The sequence below is a fragment of the Mirounga angustirostris genome, unplaced genomic scaffold (genome assembly GCF_029215605.1).
Source record: "Mirounga angustirostris isolate CCGP_5_RB_7025 unplaced genomic scaffold, mMirAng1.0.hap1 SCAF_11, whole genome shotgun sequence".
NCBI lineage: Eukaryota > Metazoa > Chordata > Mammalia > Carnivora > Phocidae > Mirounga > Mirounga angustirostris.
In genome coordinates this window covers 126,684,636-126,708,773 of record NW_026991719.1, presented here as the reverse complement: position 1 = coordinate 126,708,773, position 24,138 = coordinate 126,684,636, and the positions used below count along the sequence as shown (strand labels likewise).

The following is a 24,138-nucleotide window of genomic DNA, read 5'->3' as shown; positions in this document are numbered from 1 at the left end:
AGCAATGTCTGAAGGTTCCAATTTCTCCACATCTTTGCCAACTTGCTCTTTTCCATTTTAAAAATTATGTTCAACTTATCAAATGTGAGGTGGCATCTCCTTTTAGCTTTGATTTGCATTTTCCACATGACTGATGTTGAACATTTTTTCATGTACTTGTTGACCATTTGTACATCTTCTTTAGAAAGGTCTATTCAAATTCCTTGTCAATTTTTAAATTGAGTCTTGTCATTTTGCTGTTGAATTTTAAGAGTACCTTATATATTCTGAATACTAGAGCCACAGTAGATATATGACTGGCAAATATTTTCTACTCTGTAGCTTGTCCTTTCACTTTCTTGATAATGTCTTTTGAGGCACAAGAGTTTTTAATTTTTTAAAAGTCCACTTTATGTTCTTCTGTTATTCATGCTTTTGGTGTCATATCTAAGATTCCATCTATAATCCAATGTCAGGGGGTGCCTGCCTGAGTGGCTCAGTCGGTTAAGCATCCAACTCCTGATCTCAGCTCAGGTCTTAATCTCAGGGTCATGAGTTCAAGCCCTGTGTTAGGCATGGAGCCTACTTAAAAAATAAATTAATTAAAATTAAAACTAAAATAAATCCAATGTCATGATTATCCCTATGTTTTCTTCTAAGTGTTTTCTGGTGTCAGCTCTTCTATTTAGGTCATTGATCTATTTTGAGTTAATTTTTGTTTATATTAGATGTGGATATCCAGTTGTCCCAGCACCACTTGTTGAACAGACTATTCTTTCCTCTTTGAATGACAATAGTACCCTTGTTGAAAATCAATTGGCCATAGGTATACAGGTTTACATCTGGATTCTCAATTCCATTCCACTGGTTTGTATGTCTATACTGATGGCAGATCCACACTGTTTTGGTTGCTGAAGCTTTGTAGTAAGTTTTGAAATCTGGAAGTGTGATTCCTCCAATTTTGTCCTTTTTCAATATTATTTTGGCTATCCAGGGTACCTTGCAATTTCATATAAATTTTAGGATCATCTTTTCCATTTCTATAAAAAGGGCCATTAGAATTTTATTTTTTTAAGATTTTATTTATTTGTAAAACAGAAAGAGAGAGAGCACAAGCAGGGGGAGCAGGAGAGGAAGCAGCAGACTCCCTGCTGAGCAAGGAGCCCAATGTGGGGCTCGATCCCAGGACCCTGGGATCATAACCTGAGCCGAAGGCATTTAATCGACTGAGCCACCCAGGTGCTCCAAAAAGGGCCATTAGAATTTTAATAGGGATTGTATTGAATCTGGAGATCTCTTTGAGAAGTATTGTCATCTAAACGATATTGAATCTTCTGATCCATGAATATGGGATGTCTTCTGATTTATTTAGGTGCTCTTTAATTTCTTTCAGCAGTATATTCTATTTTTAACTTTACAAATCTTTCCCATACTTGGTTAAATTTTTTTCCTGGGTATTTCATTATTATGGATGCTACTGTAAATGGAACTATTTTCTTAATTTCCTTTTTGGATTGTTCCTTGCTGGTGTGTAAAACACAATTGATTTTTGTATATTGACCAAACACTATAGCTTTGCTGAATTTATTAGCTCTAATAGCTTTTGGGGACTTCTTTGGGATTTTCTATATAGATAGGATCATGTCATCTTCAAATACAGATAGTTTTACTTCTTACTTTCCAACTTGAATGCCCTTTATTTCTTTTCTTGCCTAATTGTCTTGGCTAGAACTATTAGTACAATGTTGAATAGCAGTGGTGAAAGTGGGCATCCTTGTCTTGTTCCTTATCTTAGAAAGTTTTCACTCTTTCACCACTGAGTAAAATGTTATCTGTGGGTTCTCTTAACTGTCCATAAATGTTGAGGAATGTCCTCTAAATTCCTAGTTTTCTGAGTGTTTTTATCATGAAACTGTGTTGGAATTTGTCAAATACTTTTTGTGCATCAATTAAGATAATCATGTGGGTTTTTTCCTTCATATTATATTAATTGATTTTATCTTAAAACTTGCTTAGATGTCTGGGAGAAATCCCAGTTGGTCATGGCATATTATCCTTTTAATATGCTGTAGGATTCAGTTTGCTAGGACTTTACTGAAAATTTTTATCTGTATTCACAAGGAATATTGCTTTGTAATTTTCTTTTTTCTTTTCTGTGATATTTTTGTCTGGCTTTGGTAACAGGGTAACGTTGGACTCAAAGAATGAGTTAGAAGTACTTCCTCCTCTTCTATTTTTTGGAAGAATTTGAGAAGGATTAGTGTTAATTCTTCTTTTAGTGTGTGGCAGAATTAACCAGTGTAGTCATCTGGTTTTAGAATTTTCTTTGTCAGGAGGTTTTTGACTACAGATTCAATCTATTTTTTGTAGGTCTGTTCTAGTTTTCTTTCTTTTTGAACCAGTTTCGGCAATTTGTGTATTTCTAGGGATTTTTCCATTTCATTTAGGTTATCTAATGTGTTGGCATGCAATTGTTCAGTTTTACCTTATAATCCTTTTATTTCTGGAATGTCAGTAGTAGTGTCCCTAATTCTATTTCAGATTTTAGTTACTTGTGTCTTCTCTCATTTTTCTTTGTCATTCTAACTAAAGATATGTCAGTTTTGTTGGCCTTTTCAAAGAACTACCTTTTGGTATAGTTGATTCTATCTATTGTTTTTCTTTTAAAAAAAAAAAAGATTTATTTGAGAGAGAGTGAGTGAGAGAGCACAAGCGGGGGTAGGGACAGAGGGAAAGGGAGAAGCAGACTCCTGGCTGAGCAGGAAGCCCGATATGGGGCTCAATCCTAGGACCCTGAGACCATGACCTGAGCCAAACGAAGACACTTAACTGACTGAGCCACCCAGGTGCCCCTTATCCATTGTTTTTCTATTCCCTATCTTGTCTTCAACTTTAACATTTATGATTTCCTTCCTTCTGATTGCTTTGTATTTTGTTGACACTTTTTCCAGTTCCTTAAAGTGTAAAGTTAGGTTATTGATTTAAGATATTTCTTTTTTATTTTATTATTTTTTTAATTTTTATTTTTTTTAAGATTTTATTTATTCATTTGAGAGAGAGAGAGAGAGAGCACAAGCAGAGGGAGAGGCAGAAGTAGACTCCCCGCTGAGCTGACAGCCAGACGTGGGGCTTGATCCCAAGACCCTGAGATCATGACCTGAGCCGAAGGCAGATGCTTAACCAACTGAGCCACCCAGGCGCCCCTGTTTTATTTTTTAAGTATCTCTACAACCAGCCTGGGGCTGGAACTCACAATCTCGAGATCAAGAGTCACACGCTCTACCAACTGAGACAGCCAGGCGCCCCTGGCTGATTTCTTCTTTAATATACAGCTATAAATTTCTGAGTACTGCTTTTTCTGTACCCCATAAATTTTGGTATATTGTGATTTTACTTTCAGTCTCAAAGTATTTTCTAATTTCTTTTGTAATTTTTTCTTTGTCCCATTGGTTAAGACTGTGTTATTTAATTTCTACATATTTGGGAAATTTCCAAATTTCCTTCTGTAACTGATTTCAGATCTCATTCTATATTTGTAGAAGATGCTTTGTATGATTTCAAACTTTTTAAATTTATTGAGACTTGCTTTGTGGACTAACATGTGGTTTATCTTGAGAACATCCCATGTGCACTTGAGAAAAATGTATTTTTAGCTACCGTTTGGTGGATCTACTAGTAACAATACTCTCAGTTTGGGTTTACCTGAGAATGTCAATTTCTCCTTCATTTTTAGAGGATCATTTTGCCAGATACAGAATTCTTCCTTAGTAGTTCTGTTTTGTTTTTGTTTTTTTTTCTATCAACATTTAGAATATTTCATCCCACTGACTTCTAGCCTCTCTGGTTTCTAATGATAAATTGCCTCTCAATCTTATTGAGAATCCCTTGTGTGTAATGAGTCCCTTCTCTCTTGCTGCTGTCAAGATTCTCTCTTTGCCTTTTGCTTCCAACACTTTGATTATAATATGTATCAATGTCAATCTCCTTGAGTTTATCCTGGTTGGAGTTCTTTGAGATTCTTGGGATGTGTAGCTTCATGCCTTTCATCAAATTTGGGAACTTTTTGACCATTATTCCTTTATATATACTTTCTGCTCCTTTCTCTCTCTCCTCTTGTACTGAGACTCCTATTTTGAGTATATTGATAATGTTTCAAAGTGTCCCACGGGTCTCTTAGGCTCTGTTCAATTTTCTTCATTCTTTTCACTTTCTGTTCCTCAGACACTAATATCAGTTGATTCTTTCTTTTGTCTTCTCAAATCTGTTGCTGAACCTCCCTGGTGAATTTTTCACTTCAGTTATTGTACTTCTCATTCCAGAATTCTTATTTGGTTCCTTTTTATAATTTATCTCTTTACCAATATTCTCTATTTGATATCCTCTGTCATTTTCATGGTTTCCTTTAGTTCTGTGTACATGGTTTCCTTTTAACTTTTTGAGAATATTTTAGTTGATTAAAAGTCTTTGTCTAGTAAGTCCAATGTCTGGGCATCCTCCAGGAATGTTTTTATTAATTCTTTTTTCCTGTTTATGGCCCAAAATTTGTTTCTTTGAATGCCTTTTTTTGTTGTTAAAACTGGATGTTTTGAATATTATAACACAGTAACAGTGGAAATCAGATTCTACCCAACCCTAGAGTTTGTTGTTGCTGATTGTTTTAACTGATTTTGTGTGTTTAGTGACTTTCTTGAACTAATTTTTCATAATCTATATTCTTTGTTATGTGTGGCCACTGAGATTGCTGTCCTGTTAGCTTAGTGGCCATATAGTGACTCAACAGAGATTTCCTTAAATGTGAGATTGTGATTTTTTTTTGACTAAGCATTTGCCTGGTTGCTATAAAGTTTTGATTAGTTTCTACAGTTCTAATAACGTTGATTCTGACAGTTTTTGCCAGATTATTCACTGCTTTTGTGGAGAACTTCCTGGCAAATCCATCCAGTGAGTCTTGTATTTCAGTGATTGTAATCTTTAGTTCTAAAGTTTGCACTGGGTTCTTTAAAAGGGTGTTGCATTTGTTTGCTGAGACTTTTTATTTAAACATTTGCTACAGATGTATTTGTGATTTTTAAAAACATTTTTATAATAGTTACCTTAAAGTCTTTATCAGGTCATTCCTACATCATTTGTCACCTCAGTGTTGGCATCTGTTGATTATTGTTTTCCACACAAGTTGAAACTTTTGTGGTTCTTCCCATGCTAAGTAATTCTGAATTATATCCTGTGTATTTTGAATATTTTTTATGATATACTGGGTCTTGTTTATATTCTACAGAGAGTGTTGTTGTTTTTGTTTTAGCAGGTCATCTGCTTAGTTAAGTTCAGGTTGAAATTTCCACAGTGGGCTGTGGTTCCAATGTCAGTATAATTTTCAGAGCGTTTCTAGTGCTCTTCAGATCTTTCCTGCATATATGCCACCCAGTGGTTAGTATGGAACTGATGTGGTGGTCTACTAGTTAATTCAGTTATCATTTATGCTAATTAGGATCAGGTCGATACATACATGGCTCACGAGTGGGCCCAGAAATTTATAAACAGGGCACCTGGGTGGCTCAGTCATTAAGTGTCTGCCTTCAACTCAGGTCATGATCCCAGGGTCCTGGGATCGAGTCCTGCATCGGGCTCCCTGCTCCGCGGGAAGCCTGCTTCTCCCTCTCCCACTCCCCCTGCTTGTGTTCCCTCTCTTGCTGTGTCTCTCTCTGTCAAATAAATAAATAAAATCTTTAAAAAAAAATTTATAAACAACTTTATGAAGTTGGCTTTAACACACTCCTCCCTTTGTGTAATTTCCTGGAGGCTACCCTTTTTGGTCTTCCTGCTAGAAATTTTGGACTCTAGTTAATCTTCTTTTGTGCTCTTCCACAACTGGGCCTCTGTATACACAGAATGTTTAGTAACTAGCCTTCCATTCTTAAGCCAACATTATCATCATCATCATTAGCAACAACAGCAGCAGTAAAAGTTCTCCTAACTAATAGAATAAACTGTCTCAGATTGCAGCAATTGTTAAGATTGGTATCCCAGAGCAAGATACCTGAAATCTAACATTTAGTGATCCCTGAGAAAAGTGGCTGGCTCTCAACTCACTCACCCTAAAATAAAGCCTCCTGTTGACAAGCTAAGGCCACAAATAATGAGCTATCACTCATGTTTTTGTTGGCTTGTTCTTAAAAGATGAAAAAGAAATATTTTTAAAAATAAGTTATAAAATATTATAAATATAACATGAATATAAATATAATAAAAAATAAACAGAAAAATTACCACAGAGGAAACAGGTAACTGAAAAAACAGAAGAAAATTTAACATTTCCTATTTAACTATCATATCAACAAATCAAGAATAGGATACTGTGAAATAGGAATAACGACTAAACAAGGAAAAATCTCCAAGTTAAGATACAAAAAAATGCTCAATGAATGGGCTAGAAGATAAAATCTAAAATATACTTGAGAAATCAGAACAACAACAGAAGAGAGAGACAGAAAATATGAGTTAAAAGAGTCACTACCATCAATCTACAACCTTTAATATCTAATATGAGTTCTAGAAAGAGAAAGGGAAAATGGGGGGAAGATTTATCAAAGAATAGAGAAAAGGATATGACACACCTGTCCTAGTAACCTATGGGGAGAATGAGGTAGTCATAGGAGAGGAAGCTGTTAAGGTATCTCTTTATGTTGGGGCTTTAACTCCATGAGAGAGGAGAAATACATTGGGTAAACGAAGGTGGGCATTAACCATGAATAGAAGGATTCATGCCCTAATTCCCAAAACCAGCATAAACCAGGAAGTCTCCTTTCCCTATAGCATAAGTTCATTTACTTCATCTTTCCAGTACTTCATATGCCATCTTCAAGTCAAAATGGAAAGGGAAGTAACTCAAAGAATGAGAAATTATCCCCCAAAGACTGAGTTACACTTGAAGAAGCTTTAAATGATGGGATTGGATTGAATTATAAATAAGATTTTCTCTTCCCAGGAACTGGGTATATATGGATTGTTTTATCTGAGGATACCAAAGAAAATGATATCAGAGAACTTCCCAGAGTTGAAGGACAAGTGCTGACTGACAGCATCCAGCAGTTTGAGTCATAGAATATTCACACTCTGGTTATATGATATAAAATTTCACAACATCAAGAATAGAGAAGTTCCCAAAAGCTGTCAGAGAAAAAAAAAAAAGTGCCCTATAAAAGAAAAAGAATTAGACTGGTTAAAGACTCAAATGCATACCTTTCTTAGAGTGAACCAAGAAAGACGACATGAAATCCAGACAGTGGATTGAAATGAAATACACTGAAATCGGTGGGTCTAACCAAGGACAATAATGAAGGAAAGTTCCAGGATGTCAGCCAAGACCTGACTAAGGTGGGAAGATGGAGGAATTCAGGGAGTGAGCCTAGCAAAAGCAGGGACTCCAAAGATTGCTATATTACTCCTAAGAATTTGGAACTCAGGGAGGTGATAAAGGCAGAAAAATAAGAAGAGAAAAGCCATTCAAAAACCCCATGAAAAAGCAAAAAGCTATTCAAAAAAGGAAATGGAATCATAATATACTACTTTACACTGCTTGGTTGTACATGGAATAATATTTACATAATCATAATAACATAAACACTTTATTTTCTACTCTTAGAGTCAACTAGTAGAGAAAGCACAGAAAATGCAATTATGGTTATAACACATAACACACATGTTTGCAACTGTGAAAATTTAAAGGTTTATAGTAAAAATACAAGTAACAGCAAGGAGCCAAAAGATACTGTCTATTGTCTGTTGTTGACAGAATAAATAAAGGGGCAAACCTTAAGAATAGAAAAGTCACCAACAGAAGAACAAAAAGTAGTAATATAATATAATAGAGATGGGGCAGGGTACTTGAGCTTAATCCTCATTTGTTGAGGGCAAAATAACATAATAATAGATAACATCTAAAATTAGTAAATCAAGAAAGAGTATGAAAAGAAAAGTATATTATTTAGAGATATCAAAGTAAGCATCACTTTGGCTCTGCTGAAGTGACTGATATGTTTCCTTCCGGATATTTTATGTATTTACCAGCAAGTATGCTGGTGTGTTGATGTATATATTTCTCTTCCATATCCTTACACAAATGGTAGCATGCTATACATACTATTCTTGTATCTTGCCTTTTTTATTTAATGATGTTTCTTATAGATATTTCTGTATTACTACTGAACTTCCTCTTATTTTTAATGGCTGCATATTATTCCATTATTTAGATGCATAATTTATTTAATTGGGTATGTACAATCAATTCCCTGGAATGAAAATTAGCCCACCAATACATACATACATACATACATACATATGTCTCTGTCATACTTACTCTGAGCTCTTTTGGGCCTGTATAGATTGAAAGCAAGTGTAGAGTACTCGGCCAGTCTAAAAGAAAAAAAAAAGGAAAAAGAAAGAGAGAAAGAGAGAGGAAAAAAAGAAAGAAAGAAAGAGAAGAAAGAAAGAAAGAAAGAAAGAAAGAAAGAAAGAAAGAAAGAAATATCACACAGAGAAGGATTAATATCGATACTTTAGAAGATTCAAACCTAATACTCATATCCTTACATGAGTGGTATCCGAAGACCCTCTAGAAGTGGAAGGTTAAAAGGGATTCCAAAGATGGAATATGTCATAAATCAATTTCTATAAAGGATCATGTACTCAACTCAGTCAATATGAAATGGCCATAATGAAACATCTGTTCATGTGACAGCAAAGAATTTCTAATAAACATGAGAACCAAGAAACTAAGAACCAGAGCATTCGAACTGCTTTGTTGGAAGCTGACAAACATTCAACTATTTATGACAATAAATAAATTTACGATGACAAAGCCAAAATAATTTCATATGAAGTATAAAGTTCAAGATTACTGTTTCTGGAAAAGAGTGATTTTATGAATAATATTCATCATTAATATAAATTCTGACAATATAAATAATGCACTAAAGGACAGAGCATACTTGATAGTTTAGGCAAAATTCATTCCTACAATGTTAAATAGTAATTTTCTTTTTGTTTGAATTGACACATAGTCAAACCTCTTGACATAAACATAAAATTCAAACAGAAACGAAATAGAGAATGGCAAGACTAGCCATTGATTGGGCTGCTTAACTTCTCTTAACTTCTCTGAGCTTCTCTGAGCTTGGCTCATCCATAAAAAATAATAACCCTCAGGGAGCCTGGATGGCTCAGTCAGTTAAGCATCCAACTCTTGATTTCAGCTCAGGTCATGATCTCGGGGTGGTGAGATCGAGCCCTGCATCAGGCTCTGTGCTCAGCACAGAGTCTGCTTGAGATTCTCTCTCCCTCTCCCTCTGTCCCTCCCCCACATGCTCTCTTTCTCTCTAAAATAAATAAATAAATCTTTAAAAAATAATAATCATCCTCATAGACCTGTTGTCAGGGTTAGAGCATATTTATGTAAAACACCTAATAGGTAGGCACCATACAATAGATGATAAATGGCAGCACTTGTTACTATTATTAGCCATCAAAATATATACAGAACCTGGCCCCTAATCATGATCTCCACTCCTCATAGTCAAACCCCCATCAACTCTTGCCTAGATTACTACAGTACCTTCCTAACTGGTTTCACAAATGTCATGGATTCCACACTCCCTCCTTCCCCGTGCACCCACCCCCACCCCCTGACTAGTCTACTAACAACACAGTAGCCAGAGAGATCCCATTAAAACATAAAGTCACCCTCTAGTGGCTTCCCAAGTCAGTCAAATCAAAGGCCTCATGAGATCCGGCACCTGGTTATCTTTCAGACCTCATTGTAGAATGATCAAATGAGTTATTGTCCAAACCAGGACACTTCCAAGAAGGAAAGGTGCTAACTAAAGAGGAGACTGGAATAATGGGGTAAAACTGGGACTGATAGAGGCAAACTGGGACATATGGTCATGGTCTTCCTCATTCTGCTTCCTTGATGTCCCCTGAACATGCCACACTCACCTCAGGGTCTTTGCACTGGCTATTTCGTCTGCCTGGAACGCTCTTCCCCCAAGAAATCCAAGACTTGTTCCCTCACTTTCTTCAGGTCCTGACTCAATGACCCTTCTCATTGAAACCTTCCCTGGCCACCCTATTAAAATTGCAAAAAGATTTTTCTCTATTCTGTGTGCATACGCACACACACATGCACACACACACACAAACACACACACACACAAATACCTTTGTGTTTTTATCTTCTATGAAACAGGAAAAAATAAGTCCTACAAAGCCTTGATCCATCATCTGGTACATGGCTTGCGTGCGAACATCTACAAATAAACAAAAATAAAAATCTCACAAACATGAAGATTTAAAGATCATAGCAGCATACAGTCCTCCCAGGGTTCAGATTCTACAGGCAGAACAGAGATATATCCTAAGGACAATATGACTGTCAAAGCATAAACATTTTACTAGATGAGGGAAGAGTACCATGAGAAGTCTGCAATTAAGTAAGAAAAGCTAGATTAATAACTCTTCAGTTGGCCCCCCAAAACTTGATAATTTCTTCCACGGGACTCAGAGAGAAAGGAAGGCCCTGGAAGAAGACAAATAGCTTCCTCAAATAAGCCTTTTGGTGGACATCTTTTAGGGAAGTGAATACGTGAGACTTGACAATAAAGAATGGAAATGTAGAACTATTATGGAGGAAATTCTTATAGAGACTGCAACAGAATTAAAACCAACATTCCAGGGAGTAGAAACAAAATCTCACTTTATGGTTATGCAATTTTAGAAAAGGAAATCATAAACAGGCACCAAAGAACAATATTTGAAAGGATTAGTTAAAAGATTACCCCAAACTAAGTAGAGGCTAAATTTAAAAATCTGAGGTCTTCAGACCATTGTTTATGAAGGATATAAAAGATCAGGTATTACAACAAAACACTGAAGGGTGTGGTTCGGTCCAGGGACTTATGCCCAGTTACTTTGGCAATATGTTCTTAAACATTGGGACTTCTCCCCCGCGTCTTCCTAAGTAGACTAAAACTTTTTCATAAAATTTGTTTATAATGATTCTAAGGAGTATTGACTTGTAACTTCTAGAACAGAATGCTTGTTTGGGAAAATGTAATTTGATACAGTGATTGGTTGTTAAGCTTAATTGAAGTTCCAACCTGTATCTGTCATGGGAGGTTGATTTAACCCAACTTTGGTGGTAATTACCTAATATATCACTGTTCGTTGCAGTGTGAATTACCTCACTCCACAAGAAAGAACTGAGCAGATCTTAAAATTATGAACATAGCTACAGGCACATTTCTCCTTTTCATATATACTTAAAAGAACAATAAAGTGTATATAAGAGTAACTTAAAAACCATGCCAAGTCTCCTGAGATTTATTAAATAATCTATACTATTTAAATCACTTCCCTTTTTCTTTTGCAAACTATGTATAAAATTTCGGTAAGTTAATGGTGTGGGTATGACATAACTTCAACTATCTCTTTCTCCACCAAACCTACACTTAGTCCTCCATTTCCTATGTTCAGAAATAGCATTCCCACTTAACCAGTCAAACTGAGATGCAATAGAATTCTTAGGTCCCTGATTCATACAAATCTCAGTTCAAATACTGACTCCAGTTATGAGCCATCTCTGGTTTCAGACAAGGTATTTCAACTCTCAGCCTCAGCTTAGTTTCTATCCTTAAGAGCCAAGCACTCCTCATTAATTGGGAAGTGTTTTTAAGGAGTAGAATCATTATAGTATCAAATGCTACATAAGATGGAGACATAAAATGTTTACTAGATTTTCTCTCTGGTTTTTGTTTTGTTTGTTTGTTTTTTGGAGAGAGAGCACGCATGTGAGTGAGGGAGGGGCAGAGGGGTAGGGAGAGAGACAATCTCAAGCTGACTCCGCACTGAGCATGGAGCTGACACGGGGCTCAATCCCAGGACCCTGAGATCATGACCTGAGCTAAAACCAAGAGTCAGACGCTTTACTGATTGAGCCATCCGGGCACCCCTAATGTTTACTAGATTTTCAACATGGATGTCACTAATGACTTTCAGTGGACTGGAAGGCAGACTAGAGCAGGGTGAAGAGTGTGAATGAAAAGTGAGAAATGTCTTTGACCTGAAGGAGAAGTGGGATTGGCAAGTATTTTTGTTGTTTTCTTAAACATGAGGTAAAGCTCCATGAAGGCAGAGGTCTTTTTTTCTCATTCATTGCTTTATCCCCAGCACCTTGAGGAGGGCTGGACACATAGTAGACACTCAAATTTATTTGTTGAAGGAACAAATAAATGATGGGAAAAACCCAGTGCAGTGGAAAGGGATAGAGATGTTGGAGAGAGAAGCACAATGAAGAATGTAAAGTTCAAGTCATGGGAGGCAAATATTGAGAGCCAGAGTGGAAGGATGGGTATTAGCTAGGAGGAGGGAAAAGGAGATGAGCCTAATGATAAGTGAGTAAAGAGAAGTGGAGAAAATTCCTTTCTAATGACTTCCATTTCCTTTATTAAAGTAGGAAGCAGGGGCACCTAGGTGGCTCAGTCTCTTAAGTGTCTGCCTTTGGTTCAGGTCATGATCCCACGGTCCTGGGATCAAGTCCTGCACCAGGCTCCTTGCTCCTCCACCGGCTCCCTGCCGCTCCCCCTGCTTGTGCTCTCTCTCTTCCTCTCTGTCAAATAAATAAATAAAATCTTTAAAAAAATAAAGTAGGAAGCAGTGTTATCCACTGAACGTGAAGGAGGAATTGAGGAGTTCAGAGGTTTGGGAATGACAAAAAAGCTAAGGAACTGTTCCACATCGAAACTAAAAGGACATGATACTAGATGCCATGCATGATCTGAGAATGAATTCTGCACTGGAAAGGAAAAATTGCTACAAAGGACACAATTGGGAGAACTGGCAAAATTTGAATAAGTTCTGTAGATTACATAAAAGGATGATATCAATGTCAATTTTCCTGATTTTGATAATTGCACTGTGGTTATGGAAGTAAGTATCCTTGTTCTTGAGAAATAGACAATTTAGTATTTAGGGATAAAGGAGCATCATGTCTACAACTTACTCTCAAATTGTATGTGTATAGAGAAAATGATAAAGCAAATGTGGCAAAAGGTTAACAGTTATTGAATGTGGTTCTTTATACTGTTCTTGCAATTTTTCTGTAAGTCTGAAATTCTTTAATAATCAAGTTTTAAAGTGTTAGCAGGTGTGTTTGACCCACATCACCCTTGCCTTTGTTCACATACTTTCTCTATACCCCTGCTCCTTCACTGCAAAACCCAATCCAAAGCCAAAAGACTCACATTATACTCTTGAAGGAATAAGATTCTGAAAGTGGGTTATCAAGTTCTACTCCAAACCAGTTTCCATTTTATTCCCTATATGTAAAACTTTGTCCTTTGTGTATTTTATTGTTATGGTGGGGAACATAATTTAACATTGTTAGAGTTTCATTATTTACTGTGCCTTTTATTACAGAATGGCCTATCTTGTCTCACCCTTTTCCTAATGATGTAACTGTGACTTTTATTTTCTCCATATAGCTTAACCTGGCCTGTTATTTTTTTTAGGTTTAAAGCTTGTCTTTCTTCTTCTTTTTTTTAATTTTAAAGTCTTTAAGTTTAAAGCTTGTCTTTTCTTTTTTTAATTTAAATTCAATTAATTAACATATAATGTATCATTTGTTTCAGGGGTACAGGTCTGTGATTCATCAGTCTTACATAACACCCAGCACTCACCACAACACATACCCTCCCCAATGTCCATCACCCAGCCACCCCATCTCCCTACCCCCAGCCCCTCCAGCAATCCTCAGTTTGTTTCCTAAGATGAAGAGTCTCTCATGGTTTGTCTCCCTCTCTATAAAGCTTGTCTTTAATGACATTTTATTCTTGTATTTATTTCTTAGTCCTAAGGCTTTTATTTTTACATTTGCTGTTTCAACTCGCTGGTGCAAATGTTCTTTATTTCTTCCTTATTGTTGTTACTCTATTTCCCCTTTAGTACTTTAACTGTTTTTCTTCCTCACAAAATCGTAAGGTCCAAACCAGCAGAAACTGTGACTACCTTGTTGCATCCAGGTATCTTATAAATTTGTTGAATAATCATTTTTCACTCCTTCTCACTTGTCATTCCTATTAAGCATAATTACCGTACATACTTTAAATCATTACTCATTTTTTTCCCAAGACTTGCTAAGAGGGCACCTGTTTCACTCAATTCTTAAACAGCCATTTGGAGATGAGCTATGTATCTTTGTATCTACAAAATTCCTTAGGCTCTGGAAATCCACAACAATCTTGTCATTGTGAACACCCGCTTAGTTGGGAGAGGATTTTTTCTTTAGTTTTATCTATAGTTTTGAGATCTTAATATTTTTGTTAATCCTTCCAGTGTTGTCTGCCCTTCAACTTTAGATAATCATGCTCTCTCCATGTCGAGTTATACAGATAAATGCTTTGGTATCTATCTTTGCTATTGTGCTAAGCATGGGACAGAATGCCTTATACATGATTTCATATACTGTTCTGATAACACGTTCCCCTTTTCTGTCAGTGAGGAAACCACGGCACAGAAAAGTTAAAAGATCTTCTCAACCAGTAAGTGGCTGAAATGAGATTCTAGCAGACCTGTTCCCTGATAGAATCCAAAGCTGCTATTCCCAACTCCCCTGCTATAATAACTCTCTGAACTTTCTATTGCCTTTATTCCATTTTGTTATTTATACCTTTTCCTTACCCAGTTACGTATTATTATTTTTTCAAGGTAAGATCTCAATGCTCTAGTCTCTAAATTTATTTTGTGTTAAATTATTTTCATTTGCCTCCTTAATATTATTTCATTACTTAGAGTTGGTTTTTTGTTCAGTTACATTCTGCAGTGACTTTGTTTTCCTAACAGCTCTAGGTTCTTGTTGAGCAGCTTGGATCTTTTGCCCCTGAGAGGAAAATTCAATCATTCTCTGAATTCGGAACACTTTTTGGGTGTTACACTTCAGAGACTGATAAAGTTTTTTTCCTAAATTCTTAGAGTTTCTTTTTTTGCCAGAAAATTCTCCATTCTACTCATTACCATAGTGACAATAACGTTCAGGAATATATACACTCCAGCCTTCCTTTCATTTGTGCTTGGTACTTACTTCTCTCTGGCTATGCTACAACCATGGGAGAAATTTGAGGCAAATCTGATTTTAGTGTTGATGGTGGCAGGAAAAAAAATAGCTATTATTTTTGAGTAAAAGATAAAAATCAAACACTGAATTTATTCAGTGATATAAAGGTTTTACAGGAATACATTATAGCTATAAAAACAACCCTTATTAGGAAATTAGCGAGCTAAAGAATTTGAATAAGGTCAGTAACTCAATATTATTTCAATGTTAATTTCTCAATTTTCATAAATACACTGTGATTATGTAAGAGAATATCGTCGCGTTTAGGAAATCCATACCGAACACTATTCAGGAGTTAAGGTGAATACTGGCTGTGACTTATTCTCAAATACTTCAGAAAAAACATAGACACACACACACACACACACACACATGTAGATAGCATGGAAGAAAATGTGGCAAATCTGGGGGGAGAGTATTAGGAATTCTTTGTACTATTTTATCAACTTTAAGTCTGAAACAGATTTTAAAACACCTTATTTTTATTGCAAGTTCCAGCTTTAACCTTTTTTCTTTTCCAATTGAAATATATTTTTTGTTAATACAAGCTATCTTAGGCATGTCACTCTTACGTTAACAGCAGGTCAGGTAAATTTCTGTCAGCAAGAAATAGAGCAAGTCTATTATCTCCCTTACTCTATATCAGTACTTAACTGGGACTATGCACCAGAATTCTTTGAGGAGTCTTTTCATAATATACCCACCTAGGACCTACTCCCAGAGGTTTTTATAGTAGGTCCAGGCTGGGAAAGATGAGTTTAAGACAGGTACATTTTATAAAAGCTCTCCCAGGTGATTCTGAGAAGTATCCCTGCCCACCCATTACTCTAGATACAGAGGACCACTCAGCTATTATTATAGTCTGAGACTGCACTGCTATTGATTTTTTGGCATTCATACCGTGGTGTAGATGAATATAGAACTTACGATCATCTCAAGCCCCTATGACTAGAAAGAGAACACCACAGTGGAAAGAGCACTTAACCGATGTAAGCCTCAGTTTACTTCTCAGTACACTGCGGGGAGGATCTCTAACTCACAGGTTACCATGAGGATAAGAGGAGAAAACATTCATAAATCACTAGCAAATGGTTATATGCAGCTTGGATCTTTTGTCCCTGAGAGGAAATGTTAGTTCCTTGGAGGAACTAACATTCCTCCAAGAATGTTAGTTCACTTTCCCCAAGCAAAGTTATTCTACTTCTTTCAAGAGTCAGGTACAAACAACAACAACAACAAAATGACCATGATTCAGGAAAAGCAATAAAGATAAAAAGAGAGAAAACAATTTTGTTACATTATACTGATTAGTGGAGTGAGGAAGTAGGTTGAGAGCCTCAACAGCTGGATGGAATATGTGTTAAACCTCAATTTTGTAAATTTCACCCCTCACACCTTTAAGTCTTCCGAATGGGAGTGTACTGGACAGTGGTATTCAGCAGTCAGCAATTTTCAGTTACAATTTAAATTTTTTTATATCAGCCAATTGTCAGGCTTTAGTTAGTAATGGTATCCTGAAAACAATCAAAATGGAGTGCTAAAATTTTATCTCTATTAAAAATAGTATGACATAAATCATTACTTTTAAAACATAGCAAAATAAAAATAAGGGCACCTGTTTAAGGATAATTAAAGTATGATTTAAAATAACCATCGTTCATATAATGGAGAAAGATGATACTGATTTCTAAAAACAACAAACATGGGGAGCCTGGGTAGCTCAGGCAGTTAAGCGTCTGCCTTCAGCTCAGGTCATGATCTCCACGTTCTGGAATTGAGCCCCACATCGGGCTCCCTGCTCAGCCAGGAGTCTGCTTCTCCCTCTCCCTCTGCCCCTCCCCACTGCTTGTTCTCTTTCTCTCAAATAAATAAAATCTTTAAAAAACATATAAATAAAAACAACAAATATTGCAAGCCTATAATACTTACCAACATGTGAAGGCCAAACAGTTATATGAGGATGGGAATGATACCAGCCCACAACTCTCATGGGGCGACCTGTTAGTTCAGCCAACCTGTGTGTCTGTCAAGGTGTTTTCAACTTGTGGGAACAAAATTGGTGATGCTAGTAAGGGCTCAGAAAGCATCCTGAGGTTTAAAATAAACCTATTATAGGGGCACCTGGGTGGCTCAGTCGTTAAGCGTCTGCCTTCGGCTCAGGTCATGATCCCAGGGTCCTGGGATCGAGCCCCGCATCGGGCTCCCTGCTCGGCGGGAAGCCTGCTTCTCCCTCTCCCACTCCCCCTGCTTGTGTTCCCTCTCTCGCTGTGTCTCTCTCTGTCAAATAAATAAATAAAAATCTTTAAAAAATAAAATAAACCTATTATAATTTAACGTCAACAAAAGAATGAAATAAGGTTAATCCCCAGAATTTCCCAGACCTCCCATTTAAAGCCAAAGGTATTTCTTTTTAAAAACAGAATCAATTTGGGGCACCTGGCTGGTTCAGTCAGTAGAGCATGCAACTCTTGATTTCAGGGTTGTGAGTTCGAGCCCCAGGCTGAGTGTAGAGATTACTTTAAAAATTAATTAATTAAAATATAAAAATAGAATCCATCTGGCTTCCATTATCATATATAGTTATATTCTCCTAATCCAATTTAGCTAATGTTTGATCACTTAAATACTTAACACTGTGCTATCTGAAAAGAAGCTTATCTAAATCTTTGGAACTCACTTACATTATTAACTTGAGTAATCTTCTAGCCTCTCTCTAGCTCCATCCTACTCGGTTTTGAAAAAGAAACACAAGATTTAAAAAATTTGCTTGATTTCTCTCTGGCAGCCTGCCAGTGTCAGAGACCAAATGAACAAAGACCCCCATGTGTCTAGAAACAGACCACCAAAGAATATTTTCCTCCTTTGTTCTAGAAACAAAAATTTCCCATAACTCTACCTGAGGCTCTAAGTTGAGATAAGAATTCAACTTAAGGATAAGAAGCGGTCCCCTTCTGTTGCTGCTCATTGGGACTTCTGCTGGTATCTTATAAAATGCTGATTTGTGTTCCTGCAAATTACTTACATTAAAACACAATAATCCTTTCTCTACAGCAAATCCTGAGAAAGAATACTTTTTAAATAATTTTTTAAATGCCAAAACTGACTTAACTTCTCTAAACCCATTTCTTCAGCTTGCAGGCTGGGGAAATTCTGCTTCCAACAGCAGTGAAGAGTAAATGAGGTAACCCATGCAAGATGTTTAGTAAATGCTTAACAGATAGTCATTGTAATGTCAAAGTGCAATAACATGCAACAGTGTTTCCAGCCATCCCCCCATCTTGGGAATGGACTAGTTTCAGTTCGAAGTTACAATGTATAATTACAATAATAAACATCTTTTATACAATTATATTCCGGGAGACGGAGAACAGATTAGAGGTCGCCAGGGGTCGGAGCGGGAGCTTGAGGGAGTGGGTGTGATTTATACAGGGGGAGCATAAGTTAGACCTTCATGGTGATGGAATAATTTTGCAATCTTGACTACTGTGGTGGTTACATATATTTGCACATGTGACAAAATGGCAACAGAATGATACACATTGTATCAGTGTCAGTTTTCTGGTTTCCATATTGTATCATCAATTATTTAAGATGTAGCATTTGGGGGAAACTGGGTCAAGGGTACAAGGATCTTTCTATACTATTTTTGTAACTTCCCATGAATCTATTTCAAAATAGAGTTTTTAAAAAAGATGGAAAAGGTACATGCCATAAGAGACTGATACATGTGATTATATAAAAATACAAAACAATTTGATTGGAGAAATACACACACCATGAATAAGCTAAGAAAAATCATTATCCTTATCACAAAGGGCTAATTTCCTTAACACAGAGTGCCTATAAATTATAAGATTTCCAAAGCAATAGAAAGATAGGCAAAGGAAATAACCAGATAATTTTGAGAAAAATAAATGATTCTTAAAAATTAAAAGCTGATCACATTTACTCATAATTAGAAAAATGTTAATTAAAATTGCAAGAAATAAGATACAATTTTTTGCCAATCAGATTGGCATCAATCAATAGCTTTGACATACCCTGGCCTGGTAGCACAAAAACAAAAAACTGTGATAACCCACAGTGTTTATGAAGGTGTAGGGAAACAGGCACTTTTGCATACTGCCAGAGTAAACTGGTTAAACAGCTACAGCTACAAGTACACATAACCTTTGCTCCAGCAGTTGCACCTCTAGGACTAGATTGTACAGATACATGCACACATTTGTGAAGTGCGAGTAATGTACAAGGTTACACTGCAGCACAGTAAAAGATTACAAACAACCTAAACATCCGCATGAGGACAGAATAGTCATCAAGGGCTATATTCTGCAGTCAACAGAATGAGGTACCTCTATGTACTGATGTGAACAATAGTCCAGATACACTGTTAAGCAAAGTCATAAGCTATCATATATTAGTTTTTTTTAAATAGAAAATATCTGTGTATGTTTCTGTATGCTCAGAATTCACCTGTAAGGATACATGAAAACCTGATAATCCTGGTTATGTCCAGGGACAGACCACGAGGGAACTGGGGCATAGAGGTTGGAGAGAAAATACTTACTTTGTACATATTTTTGTACCTTTTAAAGTTTGTACTATGCATGTGAACCACCCATTCTTAAAAGTTACTTTTTAATTGACAACAAGATAAACTTAATCAAAAAAACAATGAATTACTAAAAGCCACTGATGCAAATTTAACCTGCTATAGCTGAGGTATGGAAGTCCCGATCATAGGAAGCAAATGTCCCATTTGATCCTTTTTTGGTTATATTTAACATGGAATATTGCCTTCAGTTTTCAGCAATGCTTTTTTTTTTTTTTTTGAGAGGCAGCCTCCAAAGAGAATCTCTCCAAAGGATAGAGACCAAGATCATCAAGGCCCTAGAAATGAAATCATATTAGGAAAACTTGGAGGGGGGCAGAGGACTGGAGAGGGGTAGTGCAGGAATGAAAGGAAGGAGTAGGGAACTCCCCCATAGAGTTCACTGTCACAGGATTTGACCCTGGGATCTTTTGGCATTTAAGAGCAGGAATGTTAAAAATTTCTAATTTTTCCAATAAAAGCCACTCAAAAGGAAAAATGGAAAGAAATTCTGATTAACCAAACAATTGGATCTGATGGGTAAATAGGAAAACTGGGAAAGAGTCACCAGGAAGAAAACCTGTGAAATCTCCTCAAGCAGGCTAAGGCAGCTAACAGAGAAGCCTGGCCTGGAAGTCCCAGAGCACATAAAAGCTTCTTATTGACCAGTAAGGATATCTCTGCCTCTGTTGAGGCCGCAGACAGCTGCTCTGGAGAAATTTCCACTCGATCCTTCCTCTTATCAGAACGTCGCAAGATGATGACAGAATGAATGTGAACAATTCTGACGGTGTCAACCTAGAGGAAAATCCATAGAAATGTTTACTTCTATCTCTCTCCAATAACACGTGTATTGTATTATATTATCAGGTTAAAAACTGCATTTAGAAAACTGACATTTTTCTCATGAGTAACAGAATATGTCAAATAAAAGGCATCCAAGCTCAATATATGCATTTCAAAACAAAAACATAAATGCTAATATTTGGATGAAGGAAGAGCTTTTTGAATGATCAACTAATAATCATTTGATTTACAACTACGTGCAAGATACTCTCACAGAAAAGGATACAAGTCAGAGTATGACAATCCAAGGCTAACAATCAGAGACTGACAACCACGTGTTCAAAATGCCATCAGTTTGGTTAAGCAGCAAATATCATACATGAAACTATAATGAAATAATGTAGTAAATCAATGCTACAAGAGCTTAGAGGAAAGGAGTCACTTAGATTAGAAAAAAATCTTCATTGGCCAACAAGTGTACTATTTCCTGGCTGCTCTGAGAGTGTGAGTGTGCGTGCGTGTGTGTGTGTGTGTGTGTGTACACAGAATTTCTAGAGATGCCAAATGGATGTGAGTAAGATGTTTGGGAGGCATGTTGGCCAACTGGTTTAAGTACAGAACTTGAGATGGAATGGCAGACAGTAAGATTAAGATCAGAATAAAAATGTATGGGACCTCAAATACCATGATCTGCAGGATGAACTGGAAGGAAGGATATTGTTTCAGGTAGCCTGGATGTGACGTAATGATAAAATACTGGGCTAAGTGGATGGCAGAGATGGAAAAAACAGATTTGAGACTCATTAAGAATCCACAAGAGTTGGTTGCTAATGGCCCATGGGTGACAGAGGAAAGGAAGTTGTCAAGGACAACCTCTAAAATTTCAGGTTGAAACTCAGTTGGCAGATCTAAGTTTAAAAAGGATCAGGAAGGAAGGAAAATGAGCTGACCTAGGATGAGAAGATGTTAACAGAGTCAAGGAATAGTGTAGGGAGAGGGAGCAGAGGTTCAGGCCTGAATTAAGGGGGGTACCCATGTTTAGGATGAGGTAGGCTAAGAGGAGCCAAAAAGGAAGACAGAGGAGTGAAAATCAGAAGAATGAAATGGTTCAAGAATTTCATGGGAAGGGGCGCCTGGGTGGCTCAGTTGTTGAGCGTCTGCCTTCGGCTCAGGTCATGGTCCCGGAGTCCCGGGATCGAGCCCTGCATCGGGCTCCCTGCTCAGCGGGGAGCCTGCTTCTCCCTCTCCCTCGCTCCCCTGCTTGTGTTCCCTCTCTTAATAAATAAATAAATAAATAAATAAATAAATAAAAGAATTTCATGGGAAAAGATGGGTGTGACACTGGCAGATGTGAAATCACAGAGGAGATTCTTAAAGTAAGCAGCCATTAGGCACATGTGGTTGCCTTTTGTGCCTTTTTCCACCAAGTGAACTCTTTCACAGCTTGAAATTCCCTGCTCATCCTGTAAAGAATGTCATTCTCCCTTCCCATACAACTGTTTTTATAATACACACATATCTCACTACAGTTTATATCATGTTGACATAATTTTCTCCTTTACTAGAACATAAGCTTCTGAAGGGAAGGGAACATGTTTTAGTTATATTTTTATCCCCAGCAACGGTACAGTGTCTGGCAGGCACAGAGTACACAATAAAGAAAATCAAAAGCAGAGATAGAAAGACCCTTGACCTCTCAAGGAGCAACAAGACAAAAAGCTGAGTTTTCAACAGAAACAATGAAAGCCTAAAGAGGATGGAGTGACATATTAGAGTGCATCAAGACAAGATCTACCAACCAAGAATTCTATATTCAAAGAATATATCCTTCAAAAATGAAGGCAAAATAAAGACATTTTCAGATGCAAAAAATTGAGAGAATTCATTATCAGCACAGAAGTACTAAAGAGACCTCCTCAGGCAGACGGAAAATCCCAGATACAAAGAAAGAAATGAAAAACACTGTAAAAGGTAAAATATGTGAGTAAATACAAATGAGTACTAACTGTACAAAATAGTAGTAACAATGCCACAGGGGGGCTTAAAATATCTATAGAATTAAAATATGTGACAACATTAATCTAAAAGGTGGGAGGGTATAAATGAAACTAAAGTGTTCTAAGGTTCTAGCATTATCAGGGAAATGGTAAAAATAGTAACCTGTATTAGACTAAAAAATCAAGAATGCTACCGAAATATGTAGGATAACCACTAAAAGGAGAGTAAAAAAAAAATGTTATAACAAGGAGGCTCAAAGTGGGATAATAAAGCATATCTGATTAATTTGAAAGAAGGCAAGAAAAAAGAGAAATAGCAAATAAGTGAGTCAAATAGAAAGCAAAAAGATAAAGCCATAACCCATATATATATATATATATATATATATATATATATATCAATAATTACATTAAATATAATTGGACTAAATACTCCAATTAAAAAGATTATCAGACTGGATTTTTTAAAAACTATATGCTGCTAATAAGAAACACACTTTCAGTATCAGTACACAAAAAGACCAAAAATAAAAGGATGGAAAAGGATATGCCATGCCAACATCTACCAAAAAGATAAGGTCACTGAACTTATGAAGTTTAGTATCTATTTGGCCATACAAATTAATACAGAATTCCAGATGAGGGCATGGACTCTTGAAAAATAAAATTACATCATTAAGACTGGCAATGTATTTTAGTATGAGTTGATGCCCAGGGTGACTCTTTTCTCTCTCTATTGTGAGATAAGATTTCAGTAAGGAGGAAACGAAGTTCAGGGTAGGATGGCAAGAGCAGCCCAGACATAGATGAAAAACAAAATAAGGCAAACATAAATAAAGGCCACAAAGGACTGACAGATGTCCCTGAAAGCCACTGGTAGCTGACAGGCTTGAGAAAGCCTGTTATAGTCATAGTCACATAAGATATTCCAGTTTAGCTAGATTGGCCCCTACGCCTTTTCAGTCTTGGAATTCAAGTACTAAAACCCGGTTGCTTTTGCTCCTCTGTCTTGGTATAGAGCAAGGGCTAGCAAATTATGGCCTGCCCAGCCTCCCTTGGGCAAAATCTGGCCACGTTCATATTTACCATCAGGCCCTTTATAGAAATCTGTGCCCCCTGGCATGCCTCTCCACGGCTCATGGGCAGGTAAACACTAATTTCCTATTTTAGGGGATGTATGTTCATTCATACAACATATATACGTGAGGGCCTAAGTACACAAAGATAAACAGGATACAGTAGTCATGTCCAGGAAGAGAGACAGATTCCTTAAAGGAGACAGGTGGCACCTGCAAGGGGTTAAGGAATTAACCAAGCAGAGGAGAGGGAAGCAGTCCAAGCATAATACCTAGCAGATACAAGGAATGAAACAGTACAGCATAAACTGGAAAATGCCATAATTTACCATGGTTAGAACTTGGAGATAAATAGAAATGAGATCAAGAAGGCCCTGAATGCTTAACTGAGGCTTCATCCTAAAGGTAATGGGAAATGCACTGATTTTAAGCAGAGGTATGTCAGACTTATGTTCTCAAAAGATCACACCCTAAGCAATCAGAAGACAGGACTAGAGGCAAGAGACTCGAGGCAAGAAGACTGGGGAGAGGCTAGCGAGTATTCAAGAA

The 24,138-nt window shown here is 36.8% G+C and overlaps 1 protein-coding gene across 3 annotated transcripts in view; it reads right to left on the bottom strand.

Moving 5' to 3' along the window:
* The window catches only part of BRCC3 (BRCA1/BRCA2-containing complex subunit 3), a 58,361-nt gene that overhangs the window by 30,011 nt on the left and 4,212 nt on the right, over positions 1-24,138 (bottom strand). For all 3 annotated transcript variants that reach the window (XM_045884697.3, XM_045884715.3, XM_064574787.1), the window contains 4 exons: positions 20,409-20,528; positions 17,069-17,156; positions 10,192-10,280; positions 8,333-8,388 (listed from right to left, as the gene is read on the bottom strand). In XM_045884697.3, the coding sequence (XP_045740653.1) occupies positions 8,333-8,388; positions 10,192-10,280; positions 17,069-17,156; positions 20,409-20,528 (353 nt within the window). The remainder of the gene's footprint in view (positions 1-8,332; positions 8,389-10,191; positions 10,281-17,068; positions 17,157-20,408; positions 20,529-24,138) is intronic.